Source organism: Malania oleifera, chromosome 4, assembly GCF_029873635.1.
Source record: "Malania oleifera isolate guangnan ecotype guangnan chromosome 4, ASM2987363v1, whole genome shotgun sequence".
NCBI classification, from domain to species: Eukaryota; Viridiplantae; Streptophyta; class Magnoliopsida; order Santalales; family Ximeniaceae; genus Malania; species Malania oleifera.
In genome coordinates, this window is record NC_080420.1 from 20,542,041 (window position 1) to 20,563,015 (window position 20,975).

At 35.6% G+C, this 20,975-nt stretch overlaps 1 protein-coding gene across 1 annotated transcript; it reads left to right on the top strand.

The window, feature by feature from the left end:
• Nucleotides 1-10,844: 10,844 nt before the first annotated feature.
• Nucleotides 10,845-19,821, top strand: LOC131153049 (uncharacterized). Its single transcript, XM_058105071.1, has 4 exons — nt 10,845-11,504; nt 11,750-11,841; nt 12,330-12,448; nt 19,599-19,821. Exons 1-4 carry the CDS (start codon nt 11,282-11,284, stop codon nt 19,675-19,677), a joined length of 513 nt encoding a protein of 170 aa, XP_057961054.1. The 5' UTR covers nt 10,845-11,281; the 3' UTR covers nt 19,678-19,821.
• Nucleotides 19,822-20,975: the final 1,154 nt, after the last annotated feature.

Sequence of the window (20,975 nt, forward strand, 5' to 3'; positions counted from 1 at the left end):
AAATCCTACAAATATAATAATACTAAAAAACATCCCACAACGATACAATAATAACAACCAAAAACCTAAACACGAAGATCAAGTATTAAAATACAAAAGACAACAATAATTCTATAATAAAAATATTAAATATTTAATATGTACAACTAATCTAACAAAAATTTGACCTTAAACATTGAGACAAACCCCAATAAAAATTCTGCAACCATAATGATAAATCAATTAGTATCTTATAATGACTAAAACAAAAATATGACCATGGATATAAAACCAGTATTACAAAATAAAACTCAATAGTAATAAAATAAAATAAAAAAGGTCAGCATGTGTGTACTCTGTGTGTGTGTGTTGTGTGTGCAACGGTGTGTGCAGCGTGTGTGTGTGTGCGTTTTTGCATGTTTGCTAGGGTGCGTGAGTGTGTTGGCAGTGTGCTGTGTGCGAGAGTTAGTGTGTGTAAATGAGTGTTTTAGTGTGTGTAAATGAGTATTTCAGTGTGTGTAAAGGTGGGTGTTTCAGTGTTGCTGCTGTGATGGCTCACGGCTGGGCTGCGTGTGGTTGCTGTGGTAGTGCAGAGGCGGCTACCTAAGTGATGAGAGGACATCGGAGCTGCGGGATGGGGCTGTATATGTAAGCTCCTCGTTGGTGGGTGCTGGCCGTGGGTGTCTTGCAGCTGGAGTTGGCTGCGCCGGTGAAGTGAATCGCCGTGGATGTCTCACGGCTGGGCTGCGTTGGGGGGGGAGGGGGGGTCGTGAGCTGCTACAGAGGATTCGTCGGAGATAGTGATGGAGGTTGGAGATGGAGATGGTGACAGGCGTCTCCTCTGTGGCTGCTATGTGTGAAGACGGTTGTTGCAGCATCGTGGCCGAAGATTCTGCAGCGTCCTCCCTTGTTTGCTGCTGTGAAGGTGGTGCGGCTACTGTGGGACGCAAGAGCTACCAGCTGGGATGCTGGCCATGTGTTTTGCGATGACGTGATGGAGACTGGGCTGGGAGATTATGGTCGTGAGGGAGAATGGTAAAGGCTGTGGTGGGTCTGGCCGGAGAAGAGGGAATGGGGGTGAGGAACGGAGGCGGCTGCTGAGGCAGCCGGGAGGATGGTTGCTGGGGGAATGAGGGAGATGGGAGGATGTCATGGCGGTGGCGGTACGTGTGGCTAGGGCTGCCGCGTGAGGATCAAATGGGAGAAAGCTAGGGTTATTTTATCTCCTTTTTTTTTTTCTTTGGTTTCCGCCCCTTCCAGTTTTTGTGTGAACCCCCTCTTTTATAACCCTAAACCCCTAAGAAAACCCTAAGTTAACTGTGCGTGTGGGCTTGAGTGCAGGCCTATGGCCTCTCTCTTCTATTTTTCTTTTTTATAATAATAATAATAATAATAATAATATTATTATTATTATTAATAATACTGATAATAATAATAATTGTATAATAATAATAATAATAATGATAATTATACTAATAATAATAATAGTAATAAAGTAATAAATATTAAAACTAATAATAATAATAATAATAATAATAATAATAATAATAATAATAATCATCATCATCATCGTCATCATCATCATGATAATAATAATAATAATATTTAAAAGTAATGATAATAATAATAATAATAATAAAACTTTTGTTATATTAGGTTCAGGTAAAAATGGGGTGTCTACATGCACCATTAAGGTCACTATGTAGCGAAGATAGATCTTTGGAGAAGTTTGATATAAACAAATGAGTCTAAGCCTTAGAGCTTTATTTTTTTGCAAAATTAATGTATTGCCCTTTTGACAAACAATAAAGTTCAAGTTTTCCCTGAATATGTCTTCAATTTCAATTGTGACATCATTATTACTTATGGGAGATAGTTCTCTGTAGGCATCTTAATTATGGATGGGCTTGATCTCTAAAAGTGGGGTACATAGGCAACCTATCAAATGACGTGATAGGCTCAATCCATATAGTCACAAGGTTGTGGTTTCTATGAGAATTTAATGCTTGTTATTTGAATTTATAAATCAAAGCTTGCAATTCATTAAGACTCGGGTTGTTGGATAAAAAATTCGCTCAACTAAAATTGGGGCAGTTAAGGTTGTTCTTTGACATTTCAAGGATAATAATTGGGGCAGTTTTAAGGAAGTGGATGGACATTTTCAATATCTATATATATATTATGCTCAAATTTCTTATTTATTTCATAATGAATAGTAGTAAAATTATCGTTAGAACAATTAATAATGATTTTGCTGTTGACACCAAGTTTTCTTTTAACCTAGCTTCCAACAAACTTTTCAAGCTGAAAACTATTTATGAAGTATTTAGCAATATCACTAATGAAAGAATGAAAATACAGAAGATATATTCTGTAAGAACAAATGAAAAAAAGTTCAAGCACAAATTTTGATAGTTTTGGAAAGCTTTATTTAAGTACTTGGCTAAAGTGATGATTAAATCATAGAGTGACAATTTATATCATTCTCATTGGAGTAGTCCAAAATGGACATCTCTATCTTTTTCTAGTATATTAATAAAAAAATGTTAGTAAAAGGGGCAATTGTCAACAATTATTTTTTAACGAAACAATTTTTAACCTAAATGAAGAAATCAAAAGTGAAGAAAAAAAAAGAGAAAAATAAAACATTCTTCACTAGGGGTCGACCAGCCTTCCCTCCAAAATTTAGTCGTTAGTACCTCCTATATGCGGTCAACTAGCCTCGCCAATTTTCAAACTTTTGAGTTTTTTCCCTCTGATTGGTCGGAGATTTTGGGGTTACTATGTGCCTTTTTTATGTGACCTATCAACTTCTAATAATAGTAGTTGATAGTTAGTAGTTTTTTGTAGTTTTTTTTTTAATTTAAATTTATAAATTTTAAATTCAAAATGGATTTTCCCTCCATTTTATGCAAGTTCTATAAAAGAACCTCTTATGACATAGTTTAGGACACACCCAAGTGGGGGAAAGGTGAGGATTTCAAAGCATTTCATGGAATCAAAAGAGGATTTCTATAGAAGAAAAGAAACAAGAGAGAAACCACACTTCTCTTCTTTTTAAAAGGGGCTTTAGAGTGTGATTTGAATTGAGGGCGCCTTCCACTTGATTTAAAGAGGTTCATTATTCAAATAAGTCAGTGCCTAACCCTCTACGTTGTTCAATTCCAATCATTTGATCCCTTTTAGCATGTTGAGGCATATTGATGTATCTTTGAATATTATGATGAATGTTTCATGATTTCTCCATTAATTTAATTTGGAAACGCGTGTTAGGAGTAGTAAAACATGTTTATATCTTAAATGCAGAGAAAAAAGAATGTTTGAATGCCAAAATTTCATGTTTGTGTGGGAGTGCATGTTTAGATGGTCTATTAGCCCATGCAAGCGATCGAATAACCCCTTTTCCATTTGAAAAAAGTATCTGTAGGCTATAGGCAGTTGACTAACCCCATCAAGTAGTAGACCAACAAATCCCGAGAAAGCTATTTTTTTTGTACTCTCTTTTGATTTCCTCAAGAATCTCAAATATTTTGAAGTCTCTACACATGGTAGAGCACTTTTGGTTAAGTTTGTTTAACCTTTCCTAGAGTTTTTCATGATTTATCTATTTAAAAAAAAAAATTTTTTTTTATTTAAACAAATGAATTTGTATGAGTTTTCATAACAGAGTTCATACATCAATGAAGTAGCATTTGGATGTTCTTTATTTTTTCCAATTACATAAAGGCATGTTTTTGGTTCTCCTTAAAAAAAAAAATCCACAATTTCTTAAAATGGTTATTATGGTTTTCCTTCTAAAGAAACCAAAAAAGACTTCTTAGAAAATTCAACTTTTTTGACGAACCATTCATGATGTTGTTGTTGAATAGATTAAAAAGTTTCTTTTCTTAAAGTTAATGCAAGAGTTTTTAGGTTGGATTTTGTGATTTTCCTCCCAAAGAAACTAAAATTATGCGAATTCAAGAGTTTTCACAAAAATAATCCAAAAAATATTTTTAACTTTGAAATGAAATTGTTTTTGGGAACTACAATGGTTTAATTCCTCTTTTAAAATATTAGTCAGTCTACTTTGTAAATTTAGTCATACCAAACAAAAAACCAAAAGTGTCTTCTTCTTCTCTTCTTCATTTTATGTAATGTGTATGTTTGTATGTTTATTTTCGAATGGATGCATATGTACTAGGATTTTTATGAGATTAAGTTCTTTGCATAAATTTTATGAAAGTCTTTTCAAAAGAGCTAAGGGTTGATGAGTTTTCTAGTAAAGGAAATGAAAAGTTGCAGAAGACGGTCGATCAACCTCTGCAAGTGGTTGACTGTTTGGTATTCAAAAATATTTTATTACTAGTATTTTTCCAAAATTCAAATATTTAATTCAAAAATTTCTTTTAAATTGGAAGATACAAAAAAATAAAAAAATAAAAAAAATTGCAGTAACTGTTCATGGAATGGATGTTTTAGAGTGCTAGTTCTTTGAATTCCAATAAAAAGATATTCAAAGTATTGCCTTTTCTATTCACAAACGCGTCTAAACTTAGTTTCTTCTAAAAATTTCCTTTATTTTGTCTTTTTAGAAATTAAAATAAAATGATGTCTCCATTTTTTTTTAAAAAAAGGATAGATTAGAGAATTAATAATTTAATTGTCTATATTTATTTGATTTGTAAATAATCACCGAGATATAGGCTATCCAAAAGGAATTTCAAAAATCGATATCAATAGTCCCCAAAAAAAAAATTTATTTTTGGCAAACAATTCAACTTGCAAGTGATCTTGAATATTTCATTTCCTTTGCTTCCTTAGAGATTTATACCTTCACCTACATCTCCTTTCCCCAAACTTCTCCTTAATAAATAACTGTAAGCATATTAAATCAAAAAGCAACCTTTTCTTGTAAATTTTCAAACCTCCCAAGGAAATGGGCTTGTAAATGCTTTCCCACTCTTTAACATGAACCTTTTCTTCTCCATTAATATCCCTTTTTTTCATTAAAAAAAAAAAATTCTGATTTTTTTTTTATTTTTATTTAAGATCGGAATTCACAAGCCTTGTGTTTGAGAAAATGTATTTTAAACTGTAAGTTTGAATTTGCATGAATTTAAATAAAATATAATATAAAATTATATTATTTTTTAAAAATTCACACAAATTTAATTAAATTCAAAATTTCAAACGCTACCTGATAAACTTTGGACTTAAGGAATTCATTGAAAAGATTGAAAGTGATTTATATGTTGTTATCTAAAAAGAAGATATTGTATTTGCAATAGTATTGAGTAGTCATTTGCATGGCTCTTCTGATGAACATGACGCGAAGTTCAGTATCTATCGTTTTATAGGTCAAACTTGTAACCATTATTGTTCACTCTTTGCTAGTTTTGTATTTCTTATTTTACCAAATTGCACAATGCTTTTCTGTGCATTCTTATGGATAATTTATTCCAATTTTTAATTTTGTGGTTTTTAATAAACCATAAAATATCTTCTTTTTTTTTAGATCGTTCAACTATTAGAATTTATAACTTCTATATTATAAGTATTAGGTTCTAATTTAAGTTACGTTTGATTAATGAAATACTAGGCATATAAATTATTATCAAAAAACAATGACAAGACAACATTTTTAATAACAAGAAACAAACAAACAATAAATATTCATAAATTTTACTATGATAATACTTATTCCTTTGCTATTTAATGTTGTTATGAAAAACAACTATTCTCAAATTTGTATTACATTCCATCTTATTCACGAGAATAGCTTTTTGCGAATTAAAGTTAATCTAAGAGTTGGTGACAAGAAAGATAAGTGATCTCTATGAATTGAATCTTTTTAGATATCAAATGAGTTAAAAAAAAAAGTCTTGTTTTTTAAATGATGGCAAGCACTAATTTGGTACTTTCTTTTTTCTTTTCATTCTATAATGTTAAGTACAATTTCAAATTTAAACATTTCGATTTTCTTGCATGGGAATCTCAATGAATCCTACTGATTCTCTATGTGTCCCATCGAAAGCACGCATCACCAAATTGTTTTGCATCATGTATGAGAGGTCAACGGGTAATTTCTGTAGCGTAGTCATCGGCATAACATTGAGAGAAGACCTATTATCTATCAATACTTGCGATATCATATGGTCCTTGCGTTTGGTGGATATATGGAATGCCTTGTTATGACCCTGACCTTCTGACGGGATCTTCTCATCAGCAAAAATATTCAAAAGCTAAAATTTTAAATACAAATATTCTAATATATTGTATATGTATGTGTCTGTATACACACACACACACACACACACACAGATATATATATATATATATATAAAGAACAATAGAAATTGACCTCTCTTGACATTTAGTAAAAAAACCTGAATATATCTTGAAGTTTTAAAATTTTAAATTTGGTGAAAAAACCAAGGATCTTACTTGAGATTTGACAAAAAGATACAACTCTCAAAAAGATTTTGTGAAAGTTTTGAAAACCTTTATGGAGACATATTTCTTAATCTTCATGCAGATCTATGCATGATGATCTAGAACTTGTGATCAGCACAGTCTCATGTGTAACACTTTTTTTAATTTTTTAAATGTATAAGATTAATTTTGGGTAAAGATTCATTTATAATTATAAAGTATTATAATTTCACTTTAGACATAGCATTAGACTACTAATAAAAAATAAAAAAGTTAAAATTTCATTATATCGGATTTCCTCCTTAATTATATATATTGTAATTTGAAATAACACCAAATTTTGTTCATTTCAGGTAGGTACAATGTAAAACATGATGAGTGAGTGTAATAGCAAATGAACAAATTAATTAAAGTCAACTTATATATTGTAAGGAGATTTTGATCAATTAAATGAGATTTATAACCGAAGTTATACATAGATCCAATCTGTTAGGACCCTGTGAGCATCCAGAAGAAAATGACATCAAGAATTTTACGTGGTTCGGTCAAGAACGACCTACGTCCACGAAGCACACACCAACTATTCAATAACTCGCCGAAAAAATGTTACAATTCTCTCTCTCTTTCTCTCTTCCTCCCTTCTTCCTCTCAGCTCTCTCTGCACTCTCTGTGCTCTATCTGCACTGTGCTCTGCAGTTCTGTGCTATTGTATTGTGTTATACAATATCTTCCACAGCCTCTTTATATAGGCTTGGATTTTAAATGATAATCAATACAATTTAATCACAAATTGGAAGTTAAAAGAATAGATTAAATGGAGAATAAATTCCACGCATTTTCTAACTCATCTCAACGCGTCTCCAGCTGTGTTTCTAGCTCCATCTCTAACAATCTCCCACTTGGAGACAGAGACACCTTCTCAACCAGTATCATGAATAAATGATGTACTCAAAATATGTGTCTTCAGGCATGAAGACCAACTGAAGTTGAACACAACTTAAGTCCCTCTATAGTCGCCACCTTCTTGTTTGCTCAATTTCTGCGAACTAATCTGATGGCTGTCATCTTCACAACTGGTGTAAAAATGCCGATGTAGTCAATTCTATCCTTCTGTTTGAAGTCTTTGACTACCAACTGAGGCTTATACCTTCTAAAGCCGTCATGCTCCTCTTCGATTCTGTACACCCACTTATTGTGAAGGCCTTTGGGCAACTTCCACATTCTGTTGGAGGTGAGGGACTTCCTCTCATCCTTCATCGCAAGCTCCCACTTGCTCGTATCTGCCGCCTGACATGCTTCATCATAGCATTTGGGCACTCCTCTATCTGGAGTAGGAGACGGTGGTGCGACAATCTGCTCCACTAGTTCCTCCACCTGAGGATTTTCGGTATTCTGCTGATGTGTGCCAACACATTCACGGGTGTTTATCTGGAAACTAACCCTCTTCTGTTTCCTGATTATACAATCCTCACACATGTCAACCTGCACTGACTGTAGACCACTCAATTTTTCCTTTGAGTGCATCACCCTGAGTCCCTTCTCGCTCATGTGACCAAGCCATTGGTACCAGATGTTGCTGTCACCATTTCCTGCAGCAACTGAAATAGACATGGAGACATTGGAGGTTAGAAAAAGTGCTCCGCTTTTCTTACCTCACGCAATCGTTAGTACACCCTTTAAGACTTTCCATTCATCGCCAATGAATTTCGTTGTGTATCCCTTATCTGCCAACTGACCAACTGAGATCAAATTCTTTCTCAGGTCTGGAATATACCTGACATCCTTCAGCTTCCATACTGACCCGTTTATATTGATCTTCACAACTCCCTTGCCGGTTACGTTGCAAGGTTGATCGTTGCCAAGGTACACCTTACCAAAATTACCTGGTGTGTACTCCTCTAGGCAATCTCTGCAGCATGTGGCATGAAATGAGGTTCCGGAGTCTATAACCCAAGACTTCTATTTGCTCTCCGAAGAGCAGATCAACATCTCATCATTCTCAGAAGCAATATTTACTTCTGTCTTTGCCCTCGTCTCGAATTATTTCTTCTAACTCCTGCACTGGTTCCTGTAATGACCAGCCTTTCCACAGTTCCAGCACTCAATAACTTTAGTGCTCTAGGAACCTGTGTCCTGAGTACCTCTGGGATTTTTGGATTGAGACCGCCTGGACCTAGATCTACCGCGGTTGTTTGATCGTCCATGCCTGTTTCTTCTACCTCGACTCTCCATGTTCAAGGTTGAACTCGAATTGGAGCTATCGTTCAGCTGCATTCTTATTTCCTCCGTCAAAATCATGCTGATGACCTCATCGTATACAAGCTTCGATTTTCCTGCGGAGCTACTGATGGCAGTGATGACACCATTCCAATTTTCAAGCAGCTGACTGAAAATTAGTAGAGCCCGAATCTCATTATCAAACGTTATCCCAACTGAGGCGAGTTAATCAGACAACTCATTAAAGTTATTCACATGCCTGCTGAAACTCTCACCTGCAGACATGCTCATCGTAAGTAATCTTTTCATGAGATGTACCTTGTTTGCGGCTGAAGGCTGCTCATACATATTTGTGAGCGCATCCATCAGAGACTTGGTGGATGTTATATGCTTGATGTTGAACACCACATATTTCGACAACGTCATTCTGATGGCTCCGAGGGCTTTTCGATCAAGCAACTCCCACTCATCCTCGTTCATGGATTTTGGCTTACTCTTCAACGATAAGTGTAATTCCTTCCCAAACAAATAATCCTCTATCTGCATCTTCCAGAAACCAAAATTGTTCCCATTGAACATTTCGATTTTTTAGCTCTTTTTATTCGACATCTCAATTTGCTAATCTAGAGATGGAATTAGCTCAAATGGATAGCACGGATGGATCCAGAACGATCGAAAACCCTAGAAATGGTTCAAGTCGCTCGAAAAATGGACCCAAAACGATCCCGAAAAGCTTAGTCAAAGTTTTCAGTCAAATCTGGTCAAACCGTTGACGTGGCGCTGATGTGGCACCTTGCTGATGTGGCAGAAGTGGGACCCACTGGTGACATGGCGCTGACGTGGCAATGTGGGCCCACTAGCTGACGTGACACCTCTGCTAACGTGGTGCTCTTCTGTTGACGTGGCAGTGCCTGCTGATGTGGCGGCTCCGGCTGACGTGGCGCTTCGCTGCATGTCAGCTGACGTGGCGCTTCGCTGCATGTCAGCTGACGTGGTCGGTTCTGAGCGGTGGATCGGATCCGGTTCGTGGATCGGATCTTGGGTTCACCAGAGACTGAGAGTTTTTCGGGTCGGGCCGGGTAGAGAACCGGGTCGAGTCGAGGTAGTCGGGCGAGGAAGATGCATGCGGCGCATCGCCGGCGCGTGGAGAGGCGTCTTGCTTCGGCAAGATGCGTGGAGGCACATGCGGGCTTGTCTGAACTCCGTTCGAGCTCCGATGGACACCTTTCTCTTTGTCTCGACGAGGTGAATACTATGGTGGCCTCAAAACACACTTTCAATCTACTAGACGGAGCTCTAAATTTCGGGATCACTTATGATCTGGATTTTCTGCTCCAACCGGGCTCTGATATCACTTGTTAGGACCCTGTGAGCATACAGAAGAAAATGACACCAAGAATTTTACGTGGTTCGGTCAAGAACAACCTATGTCCACGGAGCACACACCAATTATTCAATAACTCGCTGGAAAAATGTTACAATTCTCTCTCTCTTTCTCTCTTCCTCCCTTCTTCCTCTCAACTCTCTCTGCACTCTCTATGCTCTATCTGCACTGTGCTTTGCAGTTCTATGCTATTGTATTGTGTTATACAATATCTTCCATAGCCTCTTTATATAGGCTTGGATTTTAAATGATAATCAATACAATTTAATCACAAATTGGAAGTTAAAAGAATAGATTAAATGGAGAATAAATTCCATGCGTTTTCTGACTCATCTCAACGCGTCTCCAGCTGTGTTTCTGATTCCATCTCTAACACAATCCATCAATGGGTGTATAAAAAATTTAAAATCTAATAATAAAAATTTACATATTTTTGTCAAACTTTAAAGATATCAATATCATTTTATTTATTTTCATTTTATGACGGACTTGAGATGGTCAAGCCTTCTAACTTGTCAAAATTAGGTGAACTCTTGTCTACCAATTACCGAATGAGCATCAGATAATTCAAAGTTTAGGTGAACTCTTGTCTACCAATTACCAAATGAGCATCAGGAAATTAAATTCAAAATTTTTCTCAGGATGAGTTGATCTATTGAAAAATTGAATTTAAAATCTTTTTGAAGCTCTCTCAGTTCACATCGCTCATCTTATTTTTCATTCAACCATGCGGAATGCACAGCTTTATTTTCATCCCAAGGCGTGATTTCAGATCTGCCATGGGTAAATTCAATTCAGGCATTTGAAATGCACATATTAAGTTCACATCGAGCGAACAAAATTTGAATCTGAGCAAAAACAAAATAAGGCGAAAGTGATGGATCCTCCAAGTTCCAACCCCCTGCACGGCGCACAATGCACAGCGCACCGCAAAATGTCCAAGAAAGAAGAAGAGGATAAGGCCGATGCTCCACCCGTCACATTGTCTTTGTGGTGTGGCGCCCACTTCTGATTAGTTGACTATCCGATGCCCCGGAAAATATCTCTCCCCTATTTTCCCACCTACCAAACAGAACATAACAACCTTCCCCAAAACGGAATTTTAAAGGGTACGCCTTCCAATTTCTAAAACCAGCAGCAGCACTCAGATACTTCAATAATTATCCTCTGTGTCTTGCCCGTCGGAAGCACAAATCTGATCTGATCATCCACCCTTGCAGGCTTTATCTTTCTCCGTCATTTATTCCTTTATACTCCTGTGAAACTTGGAGAAAAGCAGAGTCATCAATGGCGGAGGAAGGCGGAGGAGGAGAGGCGGAGAAGAGGGTGATGGTGGCCATCGACGAGAGCGAGAACAGCTACAACGCGCTCATGTGGGTTCTCGACAATCTCAAAGAATCCATCACCAAATCGCCGCTGGTGATTTTCGCCGCCCAGCCGCCTCCTCAGTACAACTACACCTTCGCCGCCTCCCTCGGCTCGGCGCGCATGTACTGCCCTGTTTCAGCCAGTTAGGTTTCCATCCCAATCCCATTGCTTGTTGTCTTCTTTTTAAAATTTTTTATGAGGGTTTTGAGTCCGTTTGGTTGTCGAGAAAGAAAAGGTAAGGGGGAACAAGAAAGGAAAAAGTGAAAATATGAGACTTTCGCGTTGAGTTCGGGTGATCATGTTGTCAAATTATGCATATTGGGTATTGTATTTGCTACTTGGATATCAAAATTGGCGTTGACATGTAGCAAATTTTGTGTGTTACAGCTGCGGATTTCGTGAACTCTGTGAGGGAGCAGGAGAAGAAGGTTGTGTTGGGTCTGCTGGAGAAAGCCAAGAGCATCTGTACTAGCAGGGGGGTATGGCTGCAACGCCTCTTTTTCTCTCATGAGTTTATAAGCATTTCAATGGCATCTGGATAATTCTCAGTTCTTACCGATTGTTTGTAGCAATTGATTTGTTTGTGTTGTTGTTAGTCTTTTATTTTTATTATTTATTTTTCAAAAATTAAAAATTAGATTTTATGATTTTTTTAGTAAGTTTGGCTAAGCTAATTATAATTTCTCTTTTAATTGTAATATTTTTTTAATTGTCGTTTGATTCAAAGGCAATGACAATTTGCTCTACCAATTTTTAATTTATTTTCTTTTTTCAGTTATCGGCTTGGTATCAGTTTGGCCCATTGGATAACCATAATTTAAACGGCTCGATTTCAGTTTGCATTTTCTAATGAATCGAAACTTCGATTTGGTTACGGTTTAGGGGCGTGGTTCGATTAACCGAATCACGGCCACACCTAACCATGAGCTACCTTAAAGGGTGATGCTCTTTATTTCTGTTTTTGCAGGTAAAGGCAGAGATAGTCACGGACATAGGGGATCCTTCCACAGCCATATGCAATGCAGTTGAAAAGTTAGAGATCAGTCTTCTTATTTTAGGCAACCAGGGCACTGGAAAACTCAAGAGGTTAGTTCTTTCTTCTCTTTTCTTTTATTTCTTGGACTCCCCTACAAAACAATGCACATCTCATTTACAAAAATTTTTAAATTGTGTTTCCGAAGCAACAATTTTAAGTTTTAGATTTAAATTTATACGAGTTTGGATGAAATTATATTTTATTTACAATATACATAATTTCAAGTTCAAAAAAAGTTTAATTTTTAATCTCCCAATCATTTAGTAACCCTATGTTTTGAGAGATTTTAGATTTAGAATTGTCTTGGGTTTGATAAGATGTAATCTAAAATTATATTGAAATTTTTTCAATTCCAAATCTAAGATACGAAATCCATATTCCTGAACACGGCGTAAGAGTTTTTCATTAATCTCTATTTCCGATCTCTTTTGAGACCAATATTCATAATTTGACCACTCCTCGGTGTTGGGAAAGGAGGGATACGGAAGTGATGGTCAATACACAAAGATCTCAAGATAAACCTTCCCCTAGTCCAATTAACACTAAATAGAATAATTAATTACCCAATAAACTAAAGTAACGAGTAGTCGAAAAAATACAAATCTGCCACACAATCACAAAGAGAATACCAAATTTATGTGAAAAACCCTTCGATGTGAAGGGAAAAACTACGAGACCTAAGTCCATTTCCAATCTTCTACTATATCAATGGTGGGTTAGAATAGGTATTCTTTAGTTAAAACTACAAGCATACATCAACTAAATTTAAATTTATTAAAAACAAGAAATTATTGGCATACAAATCAACATAAGTCATCACTAATAAAGATGGAATCAAACTTCAAAGGAAAATGGCGAGATCTTACAAAAAGTATGCAAATGATCTCTAAATGACATCAAATTGACCAGATTGAAAAAAGATAGGTCATGAACATGGTATTAAAATTTCAGCTCGATCGGATGATAATCACAATTTGATGGTAATGTTCAATATGATTACATAGATACCTCTAATGCCAACTTTTCTTCTCTCCTTTTCCTCTCATCTTTCTTCCTTCTTGGTTGCAAGAAGATGGGGTAACTCCCGTCATAACTCCCCTTTAGTGGATTATTCCAAGAACATACAAATCTTCGTCTTTCACTTAGACGTGAATTTCACTTAGGCATTAGCCAAGACATCCAAGTGGACCAATCACACATGCAAACACCAAACAACTCAAGAGGTTAGTTCATATTTTCTTTTCTTTTATTTCTTGCATTCCAACTAAAACAATGCATATGTCCCATTTAGAAAAATTTGAAAGTTGTAAAACAACTATTTTAGATTTTAGATTTGAATTTGTACCAGTTATAATGAAATTTAATATAATTTTATATTTTATTTTATTTAAAATGACACAATTTCAAATTTAAATTAAGTTTGATTTTTAAGCTCTCAAACATTCAATAATAGTTTTTCATTAATCTCTAATTCCAATCTCTTCTTGAAACCAATATAGATCACCATTGGTACCTTTTAGATCATGAGACTTTTGTGTTACATTTAATTCATGAAGTGCCTATTATAAGAATAGTTTTATAGATTATTTGTAATTTGTTATAAAAAACATTTATCAATCTTTTATCATGTTCCTGAAAAATTAGGCTCTAAGAAGTAAGATTCTATTTCAAGCATATCCTTCAATCATTTTAACTTATTTAATTCGAATTCCATGAAATTTATCGATCTACCAACAGAGATCTTATTAATAGTTAAATCTTTCATATCTTGTATGATTTACGAAATGAAATTGAATTGAGAATGAATCAATGAAGGATATAGTGAAATAAATATTTTGTTTCAATTTTTAATCAAGAGCATGAAATCAATATCAAACTTGAATTCCAATCCATAGATATGAATTAGAAACGGTGATAACATTAATTGTTGGGAATTAACAACAAATTCCTGAAACCTATGAGAAACAAAATAGAGAAAGAATACACACTAAAGAAAAATAAATCACACGCACAACATAGTATTTACGTAATTCAGTAATTTTGCCTACGTCCACAGAGTTGTAGGGATTTCACTATTATCAGGAAGAAAAACACAGAGAGTGCGACGGTACAATACTCTCTCTCTCTCTCTCTCTCTCGTGGAGTGTAACCGCTTGACCTAATCACCCAAAAACAATCATTTTATATGCTGCGCACAGAGTTCTGAATGGACTACAAAACGGACCTAATCCTTCGCTCCATGGACTAAGTCTTAGGATAGAAATCTCTCATTAAAGAAAAGTAGGGTCATCATTCAGATCGAACGTAACTAGACTCCACAAAAACACCCAATAAATCTCCCACTTGGAGACTAGTTCAAGCACCAATATCAACCTTAATCCTCCAAATAAACAATCCCTCATCCCTGCAACTCATCCTCTTGTCCTTAAGCTAAAAGACCAACTGAAGTTGCACACAGTTTCAGTTTCTCAATAGTGACACCTTTAGTCAACATGTCTACCGGGTTTTTAGATCCACAAATCTTCTCAAGTATTACTAGCTTATCTTCAACAAGGTAACGGATAAAGTATTATTTTGTCCATATATGCTTCGAATTTTTAGCAAGAAAAATTGCACTTTGATTGTCATTGTGTAGAATGCTCATCTACTGCTTCTTACCCAATTCGTCTAAGAAACCATGTAGCCAAATCATCTCCTTTTTAGTTTCAATTGCTGCAACATACTCACCTTTTGTAGTAGACAAAGTAATAATCTTTTGCAGATTTGAAACTCAAGATATAGTTGTACCACCCAGAGTAAATACAAACTCAATAGTACTCTTTCTACTATCATTATCACCAACAAAATCAACGTCTACATAGTCCTGCAGTTTCAAACTTGCACCTATGAAGCAAAGACATGTATCTTATGAACCCCTCCGATATCTCAGAATCCATTTGACTGCCTCTCAATGCTGCTTTCCTGGCCTACTCATGAATTTGCTCACAACTCCCACTGCATGTGCAATGTCTAGTCTTGTACACACCATAGTATACATCAAGCTGCCAATAGTTGAGGCATAGGGCACCTTGCTCATATGGTCCCTTTCTTCTTCTGTCTTCGGTGACTGTTCCTTGCTTAGTTTGAAATGACTACCCAAGGGTGTGTTCACTGGTTTAGCTTCATTCATGCTGAACCTGTTGAGAATTTTCTTCACATACTCTAACTGCAAAAGTTTCAATGTACCATTAGTCTTGTCTCTAATGATTCTCATTCCAAGGATTTGTTTTGTAGCTCCCAAATCCTTCATTGCAAACTATTTTGACAATTGCTTCTTCAAATTATTAATCTCCTCAATGCTAGACCCTACAATGAGCATATCATCTACACATAACAATAAAATGATGTAAGAATTGTCAAAGAACTTAACATAACAACATTGATCAGTTTCACATCTCTTGAACCCAATTTTATGCATAAAACTGTCAAATTTCTTATACCACTATCTAGGAGCTTATTTTAGACCATACAAGCTATTTCTTAGTTTGCAAACTAAATTCTCTTGTCCTTGGACAATGAACCCTTCTAGCTTGATCATGTAGATGTATTCCTCCAAGTCACCACGAAGGAATGCCATTTTCACATCTAACTGCTCAATATGTAGATTTTCTACAGCCACCATTCCTAGTACCAGTCTAATTATCGACATCTTCACAATTGGGGAAAATATTTTTGTGAAGTCAATGCCCTCCTTCTGTTGGAACCCTTTAACAACTAATCTGGCTTTGTAGCGCTTGCTACCATCATGTTCGTTCTTTATTCTGTATACCTACTTGTTGTGCAAAACCTTCTTCCCTACTGGAAATTCAATCAGTTCCCATGTTTGATTCCTTAACAAGGAATTCATCTCATCCTTTATGACTAACTCCCACTTGCTTGAACTTCATCCTGCAAGACTTCATCATAACACTCTGGCTCACCACCATTAGTTAATAGGAGATAATTTAGAGCAAGTGAATAATATTGTGGAGGTCTAACGGTCCTGAAAGATCTACGGACCGCAACTACAAGTGTACTCTGATTTACTTGTGATTCTACATTCTCCTTATCCTCTTCACCCCTTTCCTAGACAGTATTTTCAGTCAACTCATCTAAGTTAACTAACTCAGATTTCTTCTAATCTATCTCTGTGACATCTAGCACTACAGTTGACCTGTCCTTGTACATAACATTTTCATTAAATGTCACATTTCTACTTCTAATGATTTTCCTATTTTGTTAATTCCAAAATCGATAGCCAAATTTCTTATTACCATAGCCAATGAAATAACATATTTTGGACTTTGCATCAAGTTTACTACAAGCATCATAATTAATATGAACATAAGAAATACAACCAAAAACTTTTAAGTGAGAAAACTTTACCTCTTTATTGCTTTAAACCTCTTCAGGAAGTCTGAACTCCATGAGAACTGAAGGTCCTCAGTTTATCAGGTAAGCTGCAGTACTAATAGCATCAGTTCAGAAAGTTTTTGGTAATCTAGTATGTAACCTCATACTCCTAGCACACTCATTGAGAGTCTTGTTTTTGCGCTGCTCAACCACACCATTTTGTTGTGATGTCCTAAGAATGGTCTTTTCCATTCTGATTCCATGTACAACACAATACTCTCTGAACCCTCCATCTATGTACTCTTCTCCATTGTCTAATCTCAAACACTTTACTTTCAAACATGTCTCTGTTTCAACCATAGTCTTCTACTTCTTAAAAGTTTCAAATATATCATATTTATTTTTCAGAAAATAAACTCATACCTTTCTGGTTAAGTCATCAATGAAAGTAAGTTAGTTCCTTGAACCTCCAAGGGATGCAACAGGAGAAGGCCCACACAAATCTGTGTACACTAACTCTAACTTTTCAGCCTTCGGTGTCCTGCCAATTTTCAAGAAACTCACCCTTTTCTGCTTTCTTAAGATACAGCTTTCACATAATTCAAAATCAACGAACTTCAATTTTGGTAGTTTCCCTTTTGACAGCAGCATCTTCATCCTTTTCTCACTCATGTGACCAAGTCTGCGGTGTCATAAGCTTGTATCAGTACTTGCTTCAGCAACTGCAATTGTGTCTCTTAGACTTGAGGTTATGTATAGAGTACCAGATTTCTTTCCACAAGTCAATACTATGGCTCCCTTTGTAACCACCTTCCAAGTGCCACCAGCAAACAGAATAGCATGCCCTTCATCATCAAGATGTCTGACAGAAATCAGATTCCTTCTCAAGTCAAGAATATGTCGTTCCTTCTCCAGTAACCAAACAGACCCATTGGGCAACGACATCTGAACGTTTCCCATACCCACAACATCCAAGGTTGTACCATCAGCCAAATACACCTTACCAAAATCTCCTGCTACATAGTTCTGTATGATTTCATGGTGTGAAGTGGAATGAAACGAAGAACCTGAGTCCAAAACCCAATCATCAAGTGGGTTGTCTACTTCAAGAAGTAATGTATCCTGTATCTCTTCTGATACAGCATTAGCAGAGTCATCCTCATTCTTTTTCTTAAGACTTTTGCATTGTCTTCTAAAGTGACCCGTTTTCCCATAGTTCCAGCATTATCCTTTTTTGCAATATTTAAATTTACTTCTGTTCCGATTATAATTTCTGAATTTTGATCTGCCCCGATCTGAATTTCGGTCATTACCTCTACCTCTTGTCTCAAGGTTTAAGGCAGAACCAAATCCAAAGGTTTCACCCGTATCTCTTTTGCGAATCTCCTCAACCAAAATTAAATCTCTCATTGTACTTCATTTTTTCTTTTCCAGTAGAGTTGCTTACTACCATCCCCATTGCCTCCCAACTGTTTGGCAATGAAGCCAAAACAATCGATGCATGAATCTCATCATCAAAATCAATTTCCACAGACGATAATTGATTTGTGATAGTATTATACTCATTCAAATGTTGTGCTACTGATGCATTCTCTACCATCTTCAAATTAAACAATTTCTTCATCACATGTACCTTGTTATTTGCTGACGGTTTTTCATACATACCATACAGAGCCTTCATCAGACCTGCTGTAATCTTCTCCTTCACAACATTATGTGTAACAGACCTAGACAGAGTTAATTTTATAACTCCTAGTACCTATCTGTTAAGGAGAGTCCATTCCTCGTCCTTCATAGTAACATATTTTTCTCCTAGAAGCGGCAAATGTAACTTCTTCCCATAGAGATAATCTTCGATCTGCATCCTCCAGAATCCAAAGTTTGTGCCATTAAACTTTTCTATTCCAGATGTCTTTCCTGCTTCCTCTGTCATTGCTCCCACTTGAACCTAATCATAGGCTCTAATACCAATTGTTGGGAATTAACAACAAATTTCCGAAACATGTGAGAAACAAAATAGAGAAAGAATACACACCAAAGAAAAATCACACGCACAAGACAGTATTTACGTGGTTCGGTAATTTTGTCTACGTCCACGGAGTTGCAGAGATTTCACTATTATCAGGAAGAAAAATACAGAGAATGTAGAGGTACAATACTCTCTCTCTCTCGCTCTCTCGTGAAGTGTGATCGCTTGACCTAATCACTCAAAAACAATTATTTTACATGCTGCGCACAGGGTTCCGAATGTGTAGTTTGGGCCTTATGGCCCAATCCTTCACTCCATGGACTAAGCCTTAGGATGGAAATCTCTCATTAAAGAAAAGTCGGGTCATTATCCAGATCGAACACAACTAGGCTCCACAAAAATCCAACATTAATGAAATTAGGGTGGAAGTGAGTTTTAAGAGCCTGCCCTATAAATCAAATGCAACCTAGAATAACTCTTAGGTATCTCAATGGCCTCTTATCCTATATTTGCGATACGTTTTGAATTTTGAATTTGTGTGGATTTACAAAAGATATAATACAAAGTTATATTAAATTTTTTCCAAAATCACCTATATAAAATCCAAAAGCCGAAATTCATATTTCTAAATGCAGCATTAAGGTCTTTGGGAGTTTAAATTTTAATCTTAAATTTAAATTTGTTTGTACAAAATATAGTACAAAATTATATTGAATTTGATTAGAACCCATTCAAACTCAAGTTCAGAGTCTGAAATCCATGTTACGAAACAGTGCCTCTAACTTAGTTCAATATAATTCCAACACGTAGATTATCACAATTTATATGTTCAATTTTGTAACTCAATTCTATTTTTGCAGCACTTTGCTTGGGAGTGTGAGCAGCTATTGTGTTCAGAATGCCAAATGCCCTGTTCTCGTGGTTAAGAAACCCCTCTAAGACATCTTACCTTAGTTTGAATCCTTAATAAATTAATTAAACTATGCCAAGCACCTCCATGTTTGTATTATTCATTTGGTCGAACTTATTTCCACTTGCTGTAAATTATTAGAAGTTGATAATTATATATTTAGCATGCACAAATTTTGCTCTTTCATTTCCTTTTAATTGCCATTTATAAGGCTTCGTTAATTTTAAATGTACAAAACACTTGGAAAAGAAATATATTTTTCATGTTTGGTTATATAAAAAAAAAAAAGTATACTTAATTACTTTTAGGCATCAATAATACTTAATGTCGCAACTCCTCAGATGGCCTATCTCTAAACAGGCAGGGGAATGAACCTTTGGATCTCTTCAACTAAATGGCAAACTCGATAATATATGGAGTTTGGTGTAATATATGAGATTGAAAATGGGTAATTTATAAATAAACGAATTCACCACTAACCTATTTATTACAATGAACCTTCGGATTGCTTTGACTAAATGCCAAACTCGATAATATATGAAGTTTGGTGTAATATATGAGATTGAGAAATAGGTAATTTATAAATCAACGAAATCACCACTAACCTATTTATTATAGGTGTGGTTATAACACTTAATATATCATTAGTTTATTGGTCACTAAATTACATCTAGGTCCCAAGGAAATCAGTGATCCATAGTCTGCGTCATGAGGTTCGGATTCGGGAGTACGATTATGCAAATGAAAGGTGTTAGCACTCCTTCACGCCCATCCACTGGGTGATACTTGATTATTTAAAGATTACCTTCAAAATTACTGATCAAGATTTTAATTGTTCTGTTTATTCAATTACCTACCATTTAAATATTCAATAGTCCCACATAAGATAGAGGCTATCCTCACGTTGGGATCTTCAAAAGTGTGTATGGGATCTTCAAAAGTGTGTAAAAGACATGACTCTTAATGATCCATTTCAGGATTATTCAACATTTTTTCTTATTTTAAAAGGTGCTCATTACTTGATCTTTAACTTTTGGGAGGACCTGCATAAGACAATCTCCAATCTTTAGTCTTTAAAGGCATGCGAAGACATAACCTTCAAAAACCAGAGGAAAATTTCTTGAGGTTTTTATTCAATAGCATGTAGACACAAACATGGGAAAGACATATAAACAAGAAAAAAATACAGCATTTACACAATACAGTATTAATATTCAGGAAAAAATGACATGCAAGGTGTGCTCCATGATTCAAAGAGTTTAATAGAACCACTAATGAAAAGATTTAAAGTGATTCTACTAAAATCTCGCCCTTAGGAGATAATTGA

Excerpts from the sequence above, each read along its gene's own strand:
- LOC131153049 (XM_058105071.1), top strand. The coding sequence starts at position 11,282 with ATGGCGGAGGAAGGCGGAGGAGGAGAGGCGGAGAAGAGGGTGATGGTG. Across the intron at positions 11,505-11,749 it reads GTACTGCCCTGTTTCAGCCA|CTGCGGATTTCGTGAACTCT; the intron begins GTTAGGTTTCCA and ends TGTGTGTTACAG. Across the intron at positions 12,449-19,598 it reads GGCACTGGAAAACTCAAGAG|CACTTTGCTTGGGAGTGTGA; the intron begins GTTAGTTCTTTC and ends CTATTTTTGCAG.